The following is a 22,268-nucleotide window of genomic DNA, read 5'->3' on the forward strand; positions in this document are numbered from 1 at the left end:
CACCCCACACACCCCCCTAAGTATATATTCCAATTCCAAGATCGCACTACAATGAGGAAAGGGCAAATATTCTCATCTTCACTGTACTGCGATCTCACAATTGCGGTTTTGAGTTCCACAATATTCGTTCATGTGAGCGTTCGCTAAGATTAACTTTTGTTAATCTAATATAGACCAAAAAATTGACACATTACCCCTTCCCCAGAACTTAGCAAATGTTTGCATCACCTTCCCTCTAAAACCATTAAATATATATATTTTATCAGTTTCTGTAACTCTTATTGGAGGCCTTAATTTACACAGTTGTGGACACAGTATGGCCTAGAAAACCATGGTTTCACTAAGTAGTATCTAGAAAAATATACTCAGTAGAGTACAAAGAGTATACCTAGCTACACTTTTGTACACACACATCATAAGCTTCTCTCTAAACTTATGGTGAAACACTCTTATCAAAGCATAAACTACATGTCATCGTGCCTTGTCCCTTATGTAATACTACACTACAGAGGGGAAAAAAAGGCCCAGTAATGCTTCCCCAAACTAAAATTGTCAGTCTCGTGCTCTCAGACTTACCCTCCCAGGAAATGAATAACACTGGTTGTATCCCATGATTCAGCTCCTGAGTGTGAAGTGTGTGCACTACTTCCTTAGTAACTGTATCAAAATTATAAGGAAGGTTACATTATTTTCCTGTTGTTTATAACTTGGATTACGTAGTGATAATAATTCCCAGCTCCAAAATGTGGAATAATACCCCTCATAAAATGGTACAAATGAGCAACATGTGGGGCACTTACTAACAACATCAGCTATAAAGCTCAACATGGTTACTGTTCTACTTCATACGTAAAAACTTTCTTTTGAATAATTAGTCTGATTCAGTATTATTTACCATGGGTATCACTTATACATCTTAACTGTATCTCATTATGAGGAATGTTCCTCATTCTGAGTCTTACAAAGTTCATGTTGCATGTTGCACATTGTTCCACGTTGAAAGAGTCTGTAACACATTCATAGTACTGAACCAATCAGGGGCAAATCTCAACAGAGTCAGGGACAAATCAAGATATAATCAGGAACAATCAGGGATACTTTTAAAATATTAACACTATTAACTTCAGACATTAACAGACTAAGAGAATGTGAATTAATATACATTTTCTGAACTAAAACAGTTTGTTTATTAAGTGCAATTCATCTCCTTTTCTGTAACAGTTACCAATTTTAAGAGCGATTAAGAAGGGCAGGCCTAAAATTTGAGTCAAAATCAGGGAGAGTTAAGAGGTATGCTAAACTTGATGCAGTGGGCCATACCTCTCAACTGTCCATATGTTTGCAGAACGTCCAGACTTTTGCCTCATATTTTTGATGTGTTCTTCATAAAATTTGAGTTTTTTTGGATTTTTGTGACAAATCAGTGAGGATTGAATTCACTAAATAATGGCAGGCATTTGAGTACCAGTCTTCATATCCTTCAGAAAATACATGATAAGACATAACCTTTTATTCTAGCAACTTAGTTTATAAGAGCAATATTTAAATTTGTCTTGATTTTTGGAGCTGTGTCCCCATCGAGTACAATGCCCCATTCGGGATGTATCTCACCCGACATCTGCAGCAATTGGAGAGACCCCAAAAGTTCCTCACCAAAAGGATAAAGGGACTCCAAAATCTGTCATATGCTGCCAGATTGAAGAAACTCCAGCTCTATTCAGTTGCATACCGTCTGCTCAGAGGTGACATGTGCCTGACATACAAGGCCATGTCCAACCCGGAATTAATGGACATGCTCCACCTCAAAAAATCCAAATCCACCAAAACCGCTAGAGCAAGCGACTTAAACCTTAGCACGGATATAAATAGGACGTGCTGCAGGGATAGATTTATCACTCAGAGACTCCCTATGCTGTGGAATAAAATCCCGATCCATGTGAGGCAGAGCACCTCGCTGGCTCTGTTCAAGAGAAATCTTGACCTGTGGATGGGAGATCGTAGGTTTATCCCGGGAATCATCTCTGTGTCACTGCTGGACAGAGGCACAACAAACTAATGGGCACAGTATTTTTTCATATAAGGGGTGGTGTAATCCACAAACATTTGGGCTAGGCTTATAAATGCCTTAGGGCAGATAGCCTAGTATAAACCTATGAACCTATGAACCATTATTTTTGGCTTTTTCACAATTTTTTTTGTGGTAAGAGGTTGAGAACTATGCACCTGCCCCCCCCAACGTGTGCTAGTCTGTTTTCGTATTGCCAATATCAAGGACTAATGGTGGATATTACCTCTTCGAATTTTTATAGATTTCATGCTTTTTTTTTTTTAAAGCTTCTCGAGCCTTTTGACCTCCCAGTTTATTACTCGCAAACCAAATTGAAACGTCGTTTGCACTTTTCATCTACCATTTCAATATTATATATATGCGTCAGTCAGACCTTTCTTATCAATATGGTAAAGCTTCTATAACAAAACCGGAACAAGGACATGTATTGGACTAGTTTGTATCTTTATATGTTATATTATAACAATCTATTATAGTGTGTTTTCATACCGCTCTCTCAACTGTATACAGATTTTCGCAGAATGTCCAGACTCATATTTTTTGCCAGTTTCTCAATAAAATATTGTTTTTCTGGCAAATAATTGAGGATTGAAGAAGTCAGAAAATAACGACATACATTTGATATTCCGAATTTATACCCTTCAATAAATTAATGCAAAACCTATTATTGTATCAACTTTATAAGTTTGTAAGAGCAGTATTTAAAGTGCCCCAATTTTTGGGCTTTTGTCACCCCCCCCTCCCCCCATTATATGGCTTGGCTGAGAACAGTGAGAAGTATGGTTTTACTGTTAACATTTGTTAATTGCCAAGATGATGGAATTTAAGGCACAGAGGCTCTTCCTTCACTATTGCATAAAATCTGCAAAACCTTAGGCTTTCCAATCTATACAAATATAGCTTGTACTACTATGCATTTTCTGAAGGATATGAAGTCTGAAACTCAAATGCTTGTCATTATTTAGTGAATTCGATCCTCGATGATTTGCCCCGAAAATTCAGAAAACCACAAATTTCCGGAGGAACACACCAAAAATATGAGGCAAAAAATCAGGAAATTCGGGGAAAATCTGAACAGTTGAGACAGGGGTCGAAGCTGAGGCTATCCTTCACACAACTGATGCTCCAGTAGCTCCCTTTTAGCGCGTTTTCTTTAAGACGCCCCTCCCCCACCACCCGGAGGAGTGCTGTCTGATCTGTTCAGCGCTACCTGCGCCCAGTGGTGAGGGAAGCTTGCGACGAAGACCCAGGGCGGGAGCTGGAAAAGTTTTCCGGGGAGACAGTGGTAGCAGCGTGGAGCAATGGATTACTGAGGAGAGACGCTGTCCTACATACAAGTGTGTTCAAACCAGGGGGAAAGATTTGATGTTAGAAAAGGAGATACACCCGTAGAATTTGGAGTTCGTTATATCCCGTACCTCGGTGGTGAACGTCTGGCAGGAGTTTTTTTTTTACGCGGAACGTTGCTTGTATTGTCCCTCTGTCAACTCATTTTTTCAGTGAAGTTCATTTAAAATCTGCGCTGCAATTCAGAGTTTTTTTTTTTTTGCTTGGGAATTTGACCCACTCGGAGATAATTATTACTTGTTGTCCTTTGGAGTTCGTGGTGTGAGTGGAATAGGAATAACATTATAGGAAACTTCCTAGGTAATTTGGTCTTTTGTGAAGGAGAATGGGAAAGTCGGATTCTGGACTTTATTTCCTATTCATTTTGCTGATATTCCAAACGGTTGTTGGTAAGTTAATGTACACTTTGCGGTAAAATGATGGGAAATACCAGCAATGGACGTTGTGTATGTTTCAGATATGCATAACTCTAAAGTAGTTGATGGAGCCAGTGATCATTTATACTGTGTAGTGGGATGCGACCAACGCATGGTTGGGGATTGTTGTGCTCTTGAATCAGCAACTTGCAGTTGGTAAGTGGTTATCACGTTTTCTGTGCCCAGTGGCTTGTTGTTACCGTCTGTTGCCAGCGCCCAATACATGCCACCACATTGTGTGTCCCGGGGGTGGGGGTTGCTAAATCTACAGATCAAATCTGTATAATATACAATTTCCCCGTCTTGCCTCCATTGATTTGGGAATTTGTTTCATGCCCTCATCCCGTCCAGAGGAATGGAAAAATACCTTCATTATTGAAAGGAAGGATTTAATGTCCAGAAAATGTGCTGTCACTTAGACTAAAGGTCATAATCTCTGAAAGGCTTTTGGATATTGGTGTAATGCTTGTGTTGAGGTTTATATTTTTCGTATTGACATGGTTACTTTTTTATTCTGTTTTTGACTAGCTTCTTGTCCTTCAGCCATCCACACTTCCTATTTCTTATAAAGAGATGTTCATTTCTTAATGGATGGAGGTGACACTGGATGGTGTCACCATTCTAGTGCAGTTTTGGTGAGTTGTGTAGATTTTAAAACTATTCACTGTTTGTGGATGTAGGATGTAGACTTAAATTATCCTTTGACAATGCATTCTGTTCTCATTTGTCTAGTCCTGTTGGAGTACTCCATAATCCCTATCCGGCAACACATCCTTTAGAAGTAGAGTGCTCATCTCTAACTGCCGATTGTTCTGTGCCCTGTCTGGCCACTACTGGAACCAAACCTAAATTACAGACTTCACGTACAGACTTTCTTTGCATTGTCTGGTGGTTTAAACATGGATTTTCTTACTAGAGCTATTGAGTGAATAGTATTTTGAGGCACTATCTTATGAGAGACTACATAAATGTTTTAGCTTGGCTTACATGAGCATACCCAGGAGTGTTGACTTGCTGTTGTAATCGGAATAAATAGATGTTTCAGATAGTGCAGTCAAGCAGAAAGAAACTTACCCTTTGCACATAAAGGCAGAGAACCGCTTTCAAAGGCATTATTCAGCATTAAAGGTGGTTGGTTGCCCTGTAAAACATGTCTTCATTTTAGATGTGTGCAAGTATGTGATTGAGAGCATGACCAGACAAGTTTCTGAAAGAGACTGTAGTAGTCATAAGTTCATACAAGGAGCATTTTTTTTGGCTACACACACACGCTAATCTAGCCTAACACCAGTCATCAGAGCTGCATTTTTACTTTGATTTGTTGTTTTATTCGGTAACAGAACAGCCCCAGCAGGAGGAGGTGAAGACAATGATACAGGGAAGAGCAGGGAAAGACTGCAATCTGCAGACTAATAGGCATGCTTCCTCATTCGTACTACAGTTGATATTCTTGTTATAAAGTAAGGTCTCTTTGTTGTTGCGTGCGCGCACACACTAATGATTTATAGATACAATGTTTATTATCCACCATATTTGTAATATATTTTGAACATTAAGTCCAAACTGAAAAATCAACCTTTTTAAGAGGTAGTCCTGTGTTATTAGCTGTGTAACTTAATTTTCTTAGCTTTAGCTATCTCTGCAAAGTTTCTAACATGGAATGAGGAATTTAGAACCAGTTTAATGTAAATTTAGCAAGTGTACTTCATTATGAGTTCTTCACAGTGTACAACTGAGAAATATGACTTGTTTAATGTTGACCCTCACTTATATCATAAACACCCTTTTATAACAAGCAAATACATTAGTGGCTCACAGTCTGCAAATGTAAAACTTTATAAAATGCTTGTTATAAAGTAATCCTAAGCAGTTTGTTGGCTTACAGTTTTAAGGCTTGGTTGACTTTTTCATTTTTTGGGGTTTTATTGTTATCTTCTGAGGGGAGCTCTACAAAATCCTGACACCAAAATCTTGAAAGTTCAAAATACTGAAAACTCAAAATACTGAATTTCATAGTACTGAAAACACATGGGATACCAGCACTTACTATATTACAGCACAAGTACATACAGAAACATATTACCATTCAACTATGAGCAGGCACTTCACTGCACTAAGTGCAATCTCGGAGTTGATGTATTTAAGTAGCGGGGGGTGTGGGGGGCTCTGGGGGGTTTGCCCCCCTGCTTATACTTGGAGAAGAGTAATATGGTTTGTCTTTGTATGTACTTGCGCTGGAATATAGTAAGTGATGGTATCCTAGGAGTTTTCAGTATTGGGCTGTCATGATTATGAGTTTTCAGGATTTTGTAGTGCTCCCCTTCTGAGAAATTCTAGATAGATTGTCAAACTTTCAGCCAAATGAGCGGATATTCTTTCTTATTCTTTTCTAGGACAAAAAGACTTCATGGCTATTTAACATAACCGTTTCAGTTTGAGTGGCTGCCTTTCATGAATAAAATGTTTATCTGGAGATGACAGTTGGGAGGGAGGCCTAATAGTTAAGTTGCTTGCCTTACAAACACAAGGTGCAGGGTTTGAGTCTCACAAGGGATAATTGTCTAGGCTTAAAATGGCTCGCAAGGGCAGTTAGCTTAGTACTAACCTATGAAAACACAAATTAAAATGAAAAATCATATGCAAAATATATGTATACACTTATTTGCTTTAGTTTTGCTTGAAATACTATGAGAATTAACTTCTTGGATGTGGGAGTTATATCAGGTGCTATGTTTCTACATCTGCATGATACGAACACTTGCTGTTCTTGTGCCAAATGAATTATTTCTTCAGGATAGCTTTAAGGAATAAGTCTGAAGTTAATACAGCACAGACTGAATGATAGAAATGGCATGAAAAAGGGCAGTTGATGCAGGTATTTGGGAGGGCTAGAACTGGATATTATTTAAAAAAATAATGGTGGACATTCAAAGTCTTAAGCATATTAGGATACTTGTTTTTCATGCGGTGTTCATGGTGAAAAATAGAATATTATTGAAAAGGACCCATTCATGTCTAAATTAGTGGATGAGAAGTGGAAGATTGTTCTTTAAAAGTTAGTACATTGAAGATGTAGTTGTGGATAAGCCTGTTTGATTGTTTTCCTGTGAAGCCTGTTACTGACATGTTCATAACCAATAACCAGAGTCCAAATCAAACCTTGTACCTTGTGTTTATGAGGGGGAAGACCCTTACCATTGTGCCAAACCCACCTAAACATTTTCACTGTCTGTGTGAGGCTCAAACCTTTGGCCTTCAGATTATGATAGTGACATGCTACACAATACACTAATAAGGCTGTATGTGGTCTCGAGGGAGGGGCGGGGGAGAAAAACAGATTATATTTGTTTTGTAGTTGTGGATCAAATTATATTGTACGTTTGCAGTTTTTTTGTGGTTTTACAAAAGGTGGGACTGCCTTGCTTGTTTGTGAGAGTATTTTTGAACATATGAGAGAGAGAGTTGGATGAGGACTAAGAAACCACTAGCAGTACAATGTATGGCCAGTGAGGAAAGTTAGCATTTTAAGTTAGTGTCTTCAAAAGCTGATTGAAGATGCAAGAGGAAGAGAAATTTCAGTTGGAAAGTACTACATTAAAGTCTTATTGCAAGAAAGTTTTTAAATTAAGTTTGGTACCTTATTTGAAAGTTTAACCTGAAAATCTAACTAATAATTAGACACACCCACACTTCTGTGGTTGTTACACTATACCAAACTGTTGTGTGCTACTGTCATATGCTGTAATTGTATTGCCTTATTTCTCTTACTGATAATATACTTTGTGTATTGCTGTATTATTTCTGTAATTGTGTGATGTATCAAGCTGTGTATTACTCACAGATTAGACTGTATTTCTTCCCCGTAGATTATTACATCTGTGGCAACACATCTGTACATCATCATCACCACAGCACTGTTTATTTAATTCACATATCTTGTCTGCCTGCTGACTAAATTGGTTCAGTTTATCATTCTGACCTGAGCTAATTCACCTCATGTGACAAAACATGGAAGTCTAGTCTATTTTTATCCCTTTTGTTGACAGCCTTATTGCTCTTGGTATCCTGACAATAAAGGAACTGCCTAATTCTCACTAATAACCAGTTATTACCAGACCAACTTGACATGATTTGTGAGAGGTACAGTTTATCTGTATTAACCTAGAGGCTACTCTCGCACCCACACAAATGGTCGGTAAGCCAAACACAAACTCGCCCATTCCTTCACATGATCAAACTAAACCAACAAGTTATTCCACAAACCTCCAGAGATCATGACTAAAGAGCTTGACAGTAATTTGCTAGCACAACTGCACAATACTCTTATCTCCGTGAATCAGTAGGCTACAGACAACAATTCTTCCACTGCCACCATGTCTGCTCTAAGAAATGTTCTAGTCGATCCCATCATCGGGCGTAATGACTCTGCTCATTAGGCTGGGCAAAGAGACTGACAGCTGCATTTTGTTACCAGGATATATTACAAAATAAGGGTCCTTTGGTCCCTCAGGCAGGACGCATGGCTACTACCTGGTTGTGGCTTATGATCATGTAAGTGATCTGAGGTACTTTACCAAGAAGATCGGGCACAGACGCACAATGGAGCTCTGCATGACTTTGTCAAGTACAGGTAAAACTCTCATCCTGAGTAGAATCCTACCCTCATCCAGAATGATGCAAAGTGAAGATGGTTGGCATTAATTGGCTAAGTAGCTAGTGTCATTCTAGTGATATCCAGTATGTTTGCTTGGGACAAGATGAACAGCAACCCAAGTTGCTTTACCAAAGATGGTTTGCATCTTTTGATCCACATCATCTACTTACCGGAAAAAGCACTTGCTACCCCTAGTGTCTTTACAGGCAAAGTCTGCCTTCTGGAAATTCTAACATAAAATGGTTTGCAGTAAATTCCAATCTAGACAACATGAAATTTGGCCTGCTTAGTGCCAGAAGTCTCAACGCTACATTGCTGGCTCTCAAGGCTGTCCCATAACACAAATGTGTTTGCAGGTTGTAACATAGACTTGGTTCCAGTGTAAAGACCACATTTCTTTCTTTTTTACAAGGCGTTAGCACATGTTGTACATTTGGACCTACTAGAAACTGTTGGGAAGATTAGTATTTGTCAGAAACCCAGTTATCTCTGGGCAGATTCCCTGCATCACACAAGCAATTTCTGTTTTTAAATTACTATATTTTTATAGATTAACATTTGGATAACTGATGCTATAAAACCATGTCCATGTCTGAGCAATGTGTTCAGGTTATGTTTTGATAATTCTGCATAACAATTGCTTTTGCTAATTGGGTTTAGTCGGGATTGCACTGAAAGAAACATCCCTTGTATATGTGTGAAGTACATTCTCTTCAGTCAGCCCATTTTATATCCCCATGCCTTGCGTTAAGCAGAGTATGCACAAAGACTTTGTGGCAAAAGAAACACAAATCACCCAGGATGTCCTGTTGAAGGCTTTTCTTGCTTGTCTGTTGCCACAGTGATATAGGACAAGTTGGCAGATGGGCCAGGAAGTGGCTGACTTTATAGGCAGGCAGTAGGTGAAAACTTCTCTTACCTTAAGACTAAGTTTCATTCCAAAGAACCACGCATTAAAAGAGCATTTAATACAGTGACAGAAATGCAACTGACTTAAGTGCATGTGATGCTTTTAAACAGTGTGTCTTATCTAATTTTAACTGCTTTTATTTGACTGTACAGAACAAACATTTTATTGTAAGTAGGTGCGTCTGGGACCTTGAGAAATGGATATTCCCAGTTAATGCCATTATTGACTCGTGCACTGGTCCTAAACGGCTCCAGTATGCACATATCTGGTGTAGTGAATACAGTCTAAAGTTAAATGCAAACAAGTACAGTGTAATTGCATTTCGTGAGGGGAAATAAAACTGTTCCAATCTCATATTTTAAATTGTATTCGTCTTTAGAAAGGCACTGTTATAAGAGACATGATTACTTATGCGGGCAATTCTCTCTGTCCACCCCCACCCCCTTTTCAGCATCATGTTTCCACCATGCTCAGGAAATCCTATGTAGCCCAGTTACATTCCAAGGGAATGTCTTCAAGGTTCAAAGAAGTCATACTGCCATCATTGAATTCAATGCCCCTTTGGTGTTTTATAAATTTGAAGCATATTGCTCAACTAGAAAGGCCCCAGATATTCTTTAATAAGAAAGTTAAAGGCTTTAAATTGTTCTATCATTTATTTATTTATTTATTTGACATTTGGTTAGAAAGTTCAACTGGGCAAGAAGCCCATATTTAGAGTAGGCCTGTGGGAAGGGAGGCTCCAACATACATAAAGAAAAAAATGAATGAACAAAAAAAGTAAGCTTTTACATAATTAACAGAAGCAAACCACAACAAATTTGTTTACAAATGATCAAAAACCATGCACATACATTATTTGTGTAGCTCTATCTAAGCATATAAAAAACAGAAACTTTACAGAGATCAGCTAGTGTTTTTACAGGTATTCATTTTGAGTAGGAAGTTTAGAGTGCAATAGCATATCTGAACGACAACTGTACCTGTTTTCAGACACTAACATTTGTAGTGTGCATGTCTTCCTGTTTCTGCCCAAGTTGTAGTAAAAACAAGTTTTGTGTGGAGTTAGTTTTGAGTTGGTATTTTGGCATTGAGTCACAGTCCAGCAAATTCAGTAATTTTGTTGTATTCCTGCAGAAACTGCATTAATCAGTGGAAAGCTGCAGTTTTTTAAAGTAGTGGGGAGAGCAAGATGCACGCTTTGCTGCATTTTCACATCTCCTTCCTTTTAAATACCATAACTTGTTAGTACATGCACATTACAGAGAAAGGGCAAACCCCACTTACAGCTGCTCTGCAGCTAATACCAGTTTGAACAAATGTTAAACATATGGTAACAAAATCCGGTCCTCAAAAACAAATGCCCCCAAAAACGCTTACGTTTCCAGAGTCCCATAAACAGAATGAGTTTCCATCCAAAAACATTTTAAAAATTACAGCCTTTGCTAAAATCATGATTTTGTTTAGTTGACACTGAAAAAATCCTTTCATGTTAGTGCGTTTGATCAGGAAAATGTGATTTCTTATTTTATACACTAATATTAAATACAAAAATACACTAAATATATGCTAAATAAGGTGCCATGGCTTACAAACACTTCAAACGGTTAGAATAACATTTATTAAAAAACATTTATTAAAAAATATAGTAATGAGCCACTAAGGGTGCAATTCAGTATGGGACAGTTCAACATATACACTTACACTCAGTTAAAATAAGAAGAAAAACATTTCAAGTTATTGCAAAAGGTATGAAATATGTAAAACTCAAAATGAGGCCAGCACCACAGAGTGAAATAAATATAATATATTTAGTACAAAAAAGCAAAAAACATAAATCAGACTGGTTTCGGCCCCCAAGGCCTTCTTTAGTGATACACTAATAACATTCAAAGAATACTTAAGTAGTATTCAAGATGAGTTAATTAAGCAGATCAATCAGTATTTAAAGGCACGGTATGATAACAGGAGACCTACTCAGTCTGTATACAAACAACCACTCAAAGATGGTCATTCAAGCCAGGGGATAAATTTTATCAATAATAGTGAAATGAAATTTAGCTGTTTTGTGGTTTAGAGTATGTTTTATATAGGGCATTGATCAAACGTTGGTTTCTCATATCACTGAGATGTTCCGACATTTTAATCCTGAGTGGCGTAGACATCTGTCCCACATAAAAAGTGGAACAGGAACATGTGGCCAAATAGACCAACCAATCCGTACCACAATTACCAAAACATTTTATCTGGTATACCCTACTAGTATTTCTACTAGAAAATTGTTTAGTTTTAAGCATGTGTGTACAGAATGAGCAGTGTCCACAGGGAAAAGACCCACTCAGTTTATCCCCAGATAATGTTGTTTGTTGACCAAAACCAGTTCTCGTATATCTAGTTTTGAAATAAGTATGGGCCCAAATTCCGGCCCCTATGATATGACAATAACTACTCATAAGGTAGTATCCTAGCTAACTCTTGATTAGCCAAAATAATGTTCCAGTTGTTCTTAATAACATTCCTAGTGGCATTGCTGTTCCTTCCATAAGTTGTCACAAACCTAATCACCTCCTCTCTACCTGATTTCACTTGATTTTCCAATAATTTGGCTCTGTCCTGTTCAGGAGCCCAATTACTAGCTATCCTAACATACCCTGACTTATATCCCCAGTTGAGGAACCTTTTTATGAGGTCCTGTTCGTGGTATTCGTAGGTACCTTGATCTGAGCAGATTCTTCTCACTCTCAAAAATTGGGATTTGGGTATATTTCTGATGATATGGTGGGGATGTAAACTAGTAGCCTCCAGTAAGTTATTATATTGGAGGTATTTACGAAACACTTGGGTGGATAAAGTATGGTCTGGTTTACGTGTAACATCCAAAAAAAATGGATGATCTGATCATGCATATTAAGTGTAAACTCCGTCCCCCATTTGTTCTCATTTAGATATTTGACAAACTATAGTAAGTATGTAACATCACCCCGCCAAATCAACCAACAATCATCAAGAGGTACCTATGCCAAATATCCAAGTCCCCTAAATAGATGTTATGTAATGGGTCATAGATAAGAAATTCTTCTATGTACCCCATGAAAAGGTCCACATAAATGGGGGCAAAAGAAGCCCCCATTGCAGTTCCTTGTGTTTGCCAAAAGCAGTCTGCTTGGAAATAAAACACATTTTTAGTTAGTATATGTTCAGCCATACAGATTAACAAAGTGCTGAAGCTGGGTGGATAAGATGTCCGCCTTATCAAGCCAGTATTTTAAGGCCACCAATCCAGCCCAATGTGGGATATTTGTATAGAGGGCGGTAACATCTAATGTACACATCATCCAACCCGGCTCCAGCTCTGAGTCAGACAAAATCTGGAGAAATTGAGTGGTGTCCTTCAATCTTGAACAGACCATCTTTAATAGAGGCTGTAGATACTGTGTAAGAAATGCTGATAGGGGTTCTGTCAGTGAACCCCTGCCAGATAGTATAGGTCTTCCTGGTGGTTTCTCCAAGCATTTATGAATTTTAGGTAGCAGATAAATCTGTCTCTCTGGATCATCCACCACCAATTCTTGTTTTGTTCCCTCATCAATAAAGCCCTCCTCCACAGCAAGTTCTAAAAAATAATCTATTTCCCTTTTGAACTGCATGTTAGGATCAAGTGGCATTGACATGTAGTATGTGGAATCATATAACTGTCTATAAGCCTCATTCAAATAATATTGCATGTCCATGACTACCACTGCTCCTCCTTTGTCAGCTGATGTAATAACAATATTGGAATTGTGTTTCAAATTTGTTAATGCCTGTTCTTGTTCCGATAAATTATGGCCTAACATACGAGAATCACTTTGTTTGAAATGCAAATCTTTAAGACAAGACTCCTGAAATAGAGGAACAAATATGTCCATTGTTGGCTAGAAATTGGATTTTCAAAACTGAAAATCTGTACTTATCTGACTTTTTTTTTTTTTTAGTTTAACAGACGGCAAAATGCTAACACATCGACTACAGTATCTTCATTCACAAAGAAACCAGGAACATATGATAGTCCTTTTATTGAGTAGTTGTAATTCCACTTAGTCAGGCTAACAGAGGAGATATTGTGTACATTAAAAACTTCAGTTATTGAGGTATAAGGACCTGTAACAATGTTTCCACATTTTTCACTCTGTTTTCTACCACCCCTGCGTTGTTTAATCCTAAAGGGTCATCCAAATCTCTAGATTTCTTATGTACTGGGGACCCCTGGGTAAGTACTTATTCAGTTTCAGTAGCAGATGAGTCCTCCCCTGATGTACTACTGTAATCTGTTTTAGAGCTCTTTAAGATAGCTCTGGGTCTCTTCTTCCTAAGCTTCCCCACACCAGGCTGCCCATCAAAAAATTTGACCTTTTTTTTTTTTTTTTTTTTTTTTTAGGTCCAAATGGTTTACCCTTATCATAATCTGTCAGATCCCTTTGACATTTCTGTAGTTTTTTTTAAGTTTTTTTTTCCAAGGATTAATAAATCCTGAGAAAGTTTGGTCAAACATAACTTGTACTGGGTTTGTCCATCAAAAGCTTTAACTTCCTCACACATTAGTTTAATCTCATCAGTGTTCGTCACTATGACACATTCCATAATAGGAAGAGAGAACATTTAACAAAGGACATTGTAGCTTGTTGCTGAACAGATGCCCATTCTTCCATCAATAAATCATCAGAAGCACTAACAAAGAGTTGTGCTCGAATTCTTAATCCTCTCAATGTAATATTTTTTGCTTGATATGCCCTGTTAAATGCCATACATTGGTCCTAAGTGAGGACATGCTTTTAGTAAGCTTTCCAAACAAATTCCTACAAATATTGTCCGGGTCCCTTATGTTACTATCCATACTTTCACTCTGATCCATAAGCCCAAAAACTCGCAAGTCATCCTTGTCGGATGACAGTCCCTGTAAGATGGAAACCAAATCTGCAATCTTAAAATATAACAAATATTGTGTGAAAAATAGTAAACATATAACTGGGCATTTAATACTTAATACCCCCTTCCCACTTTAGGATGATGTATGCAGTGACAAAGTTGTTAATAAAATATATTGACATCCCAGTGTAAATAAATTCCAACTATCTACACTAATATGTGAGATATAACCACAGACAATATTTCCAGACAATTGCCCTATAATAGATTTAGTTTACCGTAGCATTTGTACAATAATACCAAATAAGTATTACTGGATTTATAATCACTGAAGTTGTACCAAAATTATTATACAAAACTTTTAAATGTGATACGACATAAATAGATGTATCAAGAACTGTATTCGGCCTGAAAATCAGAAGACACCAAATGACAAATCGGATCAAAACATCATATTCAGGTTCCCCCTTGAGCCTGTGAACATTTACTTGGACATATCCCTAAATGACAGTACTGTTGCATTGTCTATATTGGGAAACCCATCCATGCATAAAATTTAGCAGTTGGTTATAATCATGGTATTAGAATGTATAATATACAGAATCATAGTTATGGCAAAAACCTCGTATTATGGTCAAAGCCCAATTGTATTATGAACCAATGGGTAAACACAATCGGAAGAAACACTTCCGAATTCTGTGATACTAATATACTAGTCCCAAACACTGGAACTAGATAATAAACATTCCCATATGGTCAGTATAAATCATTTAAATCAGCTTCAGATACAATCAATATTATAATGTGAAACTACAAGAGCAGCCAACCCAAAAAACAAGTCCATCCTTCACAATTAGTTAAAAATGTGGCATTTAAAAAAGTCTATGAAAAGTTCAAACAAGAAAATATCCATGTGGTTAAACACAACAGCCCAAGAAATCTGGGCTGCATCTACAAATTTGTATATTCAGACACCACCAGCACCAATGTAATACAAATACATGTTCCCAGCCCAAAATAGTTCTGGAAACTCAAGTCCCCTATCAAGGAATAAACCCAAATGCATACAACGTTCATTTAGTTCTTCAAATCCAGGCCAGAAAGATTTCAACAGACTCTTTTTACTGTTTGGAACCAGTACATATTTTCATGACCGGTTGAGAACCAAACTGTTCAACCTCGTGCCATAAACAGTACCTTGATTCTCTGAAAAGGTCTTCTCTACAAAAATGGTGCCCTCATTCCTAAAGCATAAATCCTGATATAAAATCATACACCAAGACTAAGCATAAATATATGCCAACATTTTCCATCTCCGAGACACCAAGGGCCCAAAACGGACATTGTTACATAATCCATTCTTTGACGAAAAACAGTATCTCTAGCTATTCAAACAAAACGGACACTGGAAATATGTCCCTTATGAAAAATGTAATTTAGTGGATACCCTTATGGAATTTAAGCTGTAGAGAAGATTGAATTTAGCCATACACTTTTTCAAGATAATAAAATGAATTTACAGGTAGATGTATTTAAGAAAAAAAGCAAGTACATCCCACCTCTACATCCGATCCTAGTAACATATGAGAGGTTGGTTATGGATGAAATGTATAAGCTGCAGGAGAAGCACGTGAATGGAAGGAGGAAGTATAATCTTAGTAAAGAGGAGAATAAGTTATTAAAGCAAATATGTCAGGAGGCAGATATTCGGGTAATGAATCCCGATAAGGGGGGTGGTGTACTAGCAGTTACACAAGATTACAGTAATAAAATATTTGAAATGTTACATAATGATAGCAAATATATGGTATCCTCTATTAATGAGGTAAACATAGGACATAGAAGGGTAGATTTATATCCAAGACTTTCCCTTTTGGTAAAGTCATAGGTGGATGGCTTAAACCAATTTATGAAAATGTATCTCGTATAGTCAAAGACTCGTGGGACTTTCTATATGGAAGGAAGGACTTGTATATGTAACAAATAATGTTGTGGATTTATTTTCTTGCATCCCTAAAGATGATGGTCTTGAACGATTCAGTAATAATATTCAGAGATACATGAAGTATGAGTGAGAAAAGACAAGTTTAATATGTGAATTTATGTCTGTTGTACTCTACTTCAATTACATTTGGTTTGAAGGGGAGTATTGTAGGCAAACAAATGGGGTGGCCATGGGAACGGCCTGCACCCCAATTTATGCAAATTTGGTAGTATTAGACTGGGAAATGAGTATAGATAGTCAATATGGTAGTAAGTGTATATGCTACACTAGGTTTTTGGATGATATTTTTATCTTATGGGATGGTACGACTGACTAGGTTGACGCTTTTGTTAAATATTTAAATGGAACTAGTACCTACCTAAGATTTATGTTTAGTAGTACCTACCTAAGATTTATGTATAGTAGTAGCAGGACGGGAATAGCATATTTGGATACTTGTATATAGAGTGGTATTAGAGGATTTAAATCAAGGATATATAAAAAGGACACATTTAGTAATTCATATCTAGAATATACCAGTTGTCATCCTGCGAATGAAAAAAGGAGCATTTTGAAGAGCCAATGCATTAGAGCTGTCATAATGACTTAGGAATACAAAGATATGAGAAAGGAGTTGGAATATATAGGCAGCCTATTTGAGGAAAGGGGGTATCCCAGATTTTTAATAAACAACGTTACTGGATATGTATCTAAAGAATGGGGGAAATGTAGACAACTTTTTAGGAGTAGGTCTTGAGAAAAATGAAGGTGAATTAGAGAAGGACAAAGATATTCAACACAATAGGGCATGTGTGGTTGAGTATAGCCCATATGCTGAGGAAGTTAAGAATATCATAGGACACAATTGGAATATTTTGAGATGTGATGAAATGGCACTTAACTAGGTGTATTAACCACTTTACTATGTGTGTAGGACAGGATACAATTTAAAGTATAGATTTGAAAGAGGGAATATAGTGTCTAACTATGATAAAAGAGATGGGTATACTAGGAAAGGTGGGCAATGTCAGCAGTGCAGACACATGGAAGAGAAAACTGTAATTTTAGGGGATGTTACCACACCAAAATTTGGTTTAAGAAGGGAAACGTGTATATCTGGCAAAGACATGTCCGAGCTATTATGTGGGAAAGACAGACAGTTGAGGAATAGGATTTATGACCATACATACTGTATAAAAAGAAAGACACATGTATGATGAGAGACCATTCTTTTAAATTTGGGATATTGGAACAGGTTAAAGTACATTCTAGGGGTGGGAGCTTCAAGGCCAAATTGGGAGAAAAGGAAGTAAAATGGCAACTTATGTTAAATGCAGCCAAAGCTCCTGGGCTGAACAACCACATACCCACTAAGCCGATTTTAGATGCAACATTATGAATAGATAGTTGAATTAGTATATATTGTATACACATATATGATGTTGAATATAGAGACCTAAGTAAAAAATAAAGTAAGAGGGGCGACTTCATGTTACATATTCAAGAAACTACAGGCACTTTTAGGAAGGGTATAAATACAAAACACTAAACATACTACATAATGTATAATAAAAAAAATGGTTTTACAATCCATGTAATTATTTATGTATAGTTTTTAAGTATTGTTTATTAATATGTGGAATGGTTTTGAGCATGTGTATTAGAAATGTATTGGTGGATAGGGTGAAAGTGTGTTTAGGATGTAATATATACAAGTACATGCAGCTATTTGTGAGGTGATAAACAATGAATATTTATTAGGTCATGTTTTATTAATGAAAGAGCTTAATTGATAGTTCATTCACATTGAAGATTAATCCTATTTCATAGGTAGGTACTAGGCTGTTGGCCCAAGGGCCTAAGTAAGCCTAGCCAACAAGGTTCCCTGGCTTACACCACCCAATAAAGTTAATTTCTTGAGCTCCTGTCGAGCAGAGCCACAGAAGTGATCCCCAGGGTTTATTTCCTATTTCCCATCCACTTATCAAGATTTTTCTTGAATAGTTTTGATGAGGAACTTTGCTTGACATAGATGGGTAGCTTGTTCCAGAGTATAGGAAGTCTCTGGGACTATAGAAAGTTACAGGAAATAAAAATATACACTTGTCTAATGCCTAATAACTACTGTACAATGAAAAAGCCTGATCTAACAGTTGCCCCTGAGGTCTCTGACGAATGTCTACTGGGACCTACTTCTGTAGTTACCTTACATTTATATTGCTAACTACCGTATTTAGCTTTGTGCTACCTGACTTATAATTGGTAAGCCTGTCATTTTAATTTTGACCATTAGGTGTTACTTGAGCATTTATGGCCTGTTTGGATTGGAGTTGTTTAAAACTTGTACATTATTTAACCCCCTTTTTGCTGTAGGAAGAGGTCTTGCAAAATTTATTTGTATACTGTGCCATCTTTTTTCTGAAACTGGCCCTTCTCTGCAACTGAGGATTTTTTTTAAAGTAGGGTAAGGCTGCAGACATATTATACATTCCTCCTGAATTCCTTTACTTTTTTTTTTTTTTTTTTTTTTTAAACTTATACCTTATGATAGGCCAAATTTTCTGAAAACCTACATAACCTAGTAGTTGATGGTTGTACTTTTATTAGCTGCTTACAACCTTACTCCCAGGACTGGACTGGCAACTTTGCATTGTGCCCTTTTATTAGCATTTCCCTGCATGCCTTGGTTTTTTTTCCAAAAACATTCAACAGGACATCATCAGAGTAGTCAAGTTGATGGAGCTGATCTCGCAGGTAAAATACTTTACATTAATCAGTCGTGACTGTCCATTTATCATGTCATGAATAGTGCATAGACAACACTTTAAAAACACAGCTACACCATCATATCATGATCAATAATAATTATTCAAATTAAAGATAGTCTTTTGAGTGTACGAAGCTGGCCTCAAGCAAAATAATCTGAAAACATTCAGGTGTTGACTTAAAACATTCCAATAAACATTGCTTAACCTTGTCATAATTCCAACAATTAATATTGGACAGTCTAGAAACAGCGGTTACAGCTTTACCATGGAGTAATTCAATCAGGAACTGTACCCAGAGCCCTTGGTCAACATCATAGTGTCTACATAATTTCAGTATCAGATTTATCACCTTCTGTATATACTGTGGAAGAAATGTACTGACCTTTGTTGCTTCTAGGGTTCGGTTATTCCCTTCCCTGCTGCCTTCATGTTCCTGTCAGAGGCAGCTTGCCCTTGTCATTTTCTTCAGCCTCCAAATTGCCACAGTCTGTCATTTTCTTCAACTTCTAAATGCCACTGTCTTTCTGCTGATTCTAAGTCCATACATTTTGCCTCCAGTTTAAGTCCCTAATTCCAGATGGATTTTTAAGTCCTCTGATGAAAAGGTGAACTGTCCCATCCCTGAGGGCTGTACATCCCCATCACCAGTCTGGTTGTCTTCCTGGTTGGCATGCACCAGTCCTTTGGCTTTTCATGCCATAGCCAACTGATTCACTGTCAGCTTGCCATAATCCTCTACTGACATCTTTACCTGCTTTCCCTGACTAGACTAACAAATAAAACTATTGTGAAAAATGAAACTCGTTTACCTTGTGGCTGCTGAGAGTACACGCATGTTTAGTGACAACTACTTACAGGCTACAGAAGTTCAATTAATATCTACACTGCTGCTCACCAGTATGAGACATCCCTCTTTTGGGCCATTGATCAAGGAGCCTCAATCCTCACCACAGACACTGGTGGGGAATGTTCACTGAGGGAAAAAATAGACACGCACAGTATTTTCAGATGCCGCTCTCTGCAACAAGTACAGTTTCCCTTAAGAGCACACCGGTAATGCACACTCCAGTCCTGGGGCTGGGCTTTCTCTCCAGGCCCCAAATAAGACTCCTACTGACACAGCTATAGAGTTGAGTCCTTAGCCTGGTGTTCCAAGCCAAGTCCTCCACCATCCTCTCTGTGAAATCAGTGTTGTCAGTGTCCTTTTTCAAAGTAGTCGACACACACATTATTTGAGATTTGATTTTCTCTCTCTCACACACACACACACACACACACACACACACACACACACACACACCCACACACCCACACCTCTAGGAAAGGCTGGCACAGCTTACCTGCCTTGTCACCTCCACTCAGACTATAAAGTAGATGTACTGCCACCAGAACACCCAAAGCCAGCTACTCTAAGCCTCTTACCAGGATACCCATTTACTCTTTGTAAAATTAATACTTATACAAATGGTAATGTGTGACTAAGCGGCAAGAATTTCAGGAATGTGGAGCGACAGTGCCATTAAATAAATGCAAGTGCTCTCAAAGGTTAAATATTTTCTAAAAGACCAGCCGTAATGAAAGATATGGATGTATTTAATAATAAACCAGTAAAATAGAAAACATGAAAATACTGAATATCCATTTACAATAAACGTCAGAATTTCAATCCCAGGAGATATAAAAACACCGATGGAAAGACTTTGGACAGATACAGAAAAACAATATTTAGCTAATCTCCCTATATTTTCTTAACTGACTGAAGAATTACTGTTCCCTGGTTATTTACTAAAGCAAGATAAAGTTAAGTGAGTATCTCCCACTAGTATTAAAGTACAGTTTCAGTGCTGGCTACAGAATGACATCGCATCTGACTATGGTTCCCACACTACCCCCTCACTAGCAACTGAGCCAGGGAGTGGCACAGAGGTGTCACATTACACACGCAGAACTTTGCTAAGGTTTAATACAGCATCTGAAGGTTCTAAAACAATTCCAACACTTCCACCCTTCCTGCAGAAAGGCTTTTCACAGACCTTGCATTTTTGGCTGCATTCAGACTGTGAGATAAAATCTTTATGGACTAAACCAAGTCACTTAATTTCAGGTTATTTTTCTTAAGATTAGCTAGGCTTAACTTAACCCCTTCCCTTTCAGTATCCTCTTTTAAAAGATGTGCATTTAATTAGTTACAACAATACAGTCTGACATACATGTATATTTCTTTTCTGTTCAGCAGGACCCACTGCTGATAAATTTTTAACACAAGCAACTTTACAAATCAGTTTGATTATTCAAATGGCATAATTCTTTACAAAACTCCAGCTAGCTGTGCTGGTATACATTACACATGCACTGCCCCACTCCACCTGGCACACTGGCACTACCTGATATCATCACATAGGACTTTGTCTATGGTAATCTTTACAGGGAGGAAGTCCAGTGGATCATTCTGTTTTACTAGTACAGGGGTATGCTTGTTGATGTAGATAGGGACACCTCCTCTTTTAGATCTGTTTGCGCAGTTTCTGGTCTAAATGTGTTGAAGGCACTGAAGCCTTGGACTGCCAGGGTACTCTCTATGGCTTTAAGCCATGTTTCTGTAACTGCACAGATGTCCATATTCACAAAGGTGAGTAGAGCTTGGAGGGAGTGAACTTACTGCTCAATGTCAGGAGTCTAAACAATAACACCTTTTAGATTTCCTTGGGTAGATTTTGCTATGTTGGAAGGTTTGTCAATCTGGTATTGCCTAAAAAGGGCTCTTGGGGAGGACCATGTTTTTAGCTAATATTTGAAACCCTGGAGGAGACATTTACAGACTATCCTTGGTAAAACAATGTCCTCCAGCACTGTCATATTGTATTCCCCTAGAATGACACCAAAAAACAAGTAAATTATTAAAGTCAGTCATCTTCTGTTTGTATTGTAGCATCATCTTTGGTGAAGGTAGAATGCTGCTCAGTGCTAGGTGTATACATGTGACGCACTGTCTGAGAGCTGTGTAATCTCTCTCTGCATATAGTCTAGGGAGGTATATTTCTGGTCATTTACACCTCATGGACTGTGGCTGAATCATACTGGTACCTGTCGTGTAAGAGTATGTGTCTAACTTGGCAGTTGCTGGCCGTGTTAGGCAACTGATCGTTATTTTCTCCTTGTTTAGCCAAGTGAGTGGAACGTCAGTTTATTGTACAATGGAGTCCTTTATGACTCAGA

General features: G+C 37.7%; 1 protein-coding gene across 1 annotated transcript in view; it reads left to right on the top strand.

Moving 5' to 3' along the window:
• The first annotated feature begins 3,244 nt into the window (after positions 1-3,244).
• LOC122801863 (prostaglandin F2 receptor negative regulator-like) overlaps positions 3,245-22,268 on the top strand; it is a 331,086-nt gene continuing 312,062 nt past the window's right edge. The window contains exon 1 of the mRNA XM_044071521.1: positions 3,245-3,804. Within this exon, the coding sequence (XP_043927456.1) occupies positions 3,741-3,804 (64 nt within the window). The 5' untranslated portion in view covers positions 3,245-3,740. The remainder of the gene's footprint in view (positions 3,805-22,268) is intronic.

The sequence above is a fragment of the Protopterus annectens genome, chromosome 5.part0, assembly GCF_019279795.1.
Source record: "Protopterus annectens isolate FY-2018-M chromosome 5.part0, PAN1.0, whole genome shotgun sequence".
Lineage (NCBI taxonomy): Eukaryota > Metazoa > Chordata > Ceratodontiformes > Protopteridae > Protopterus > Protopterus annectens.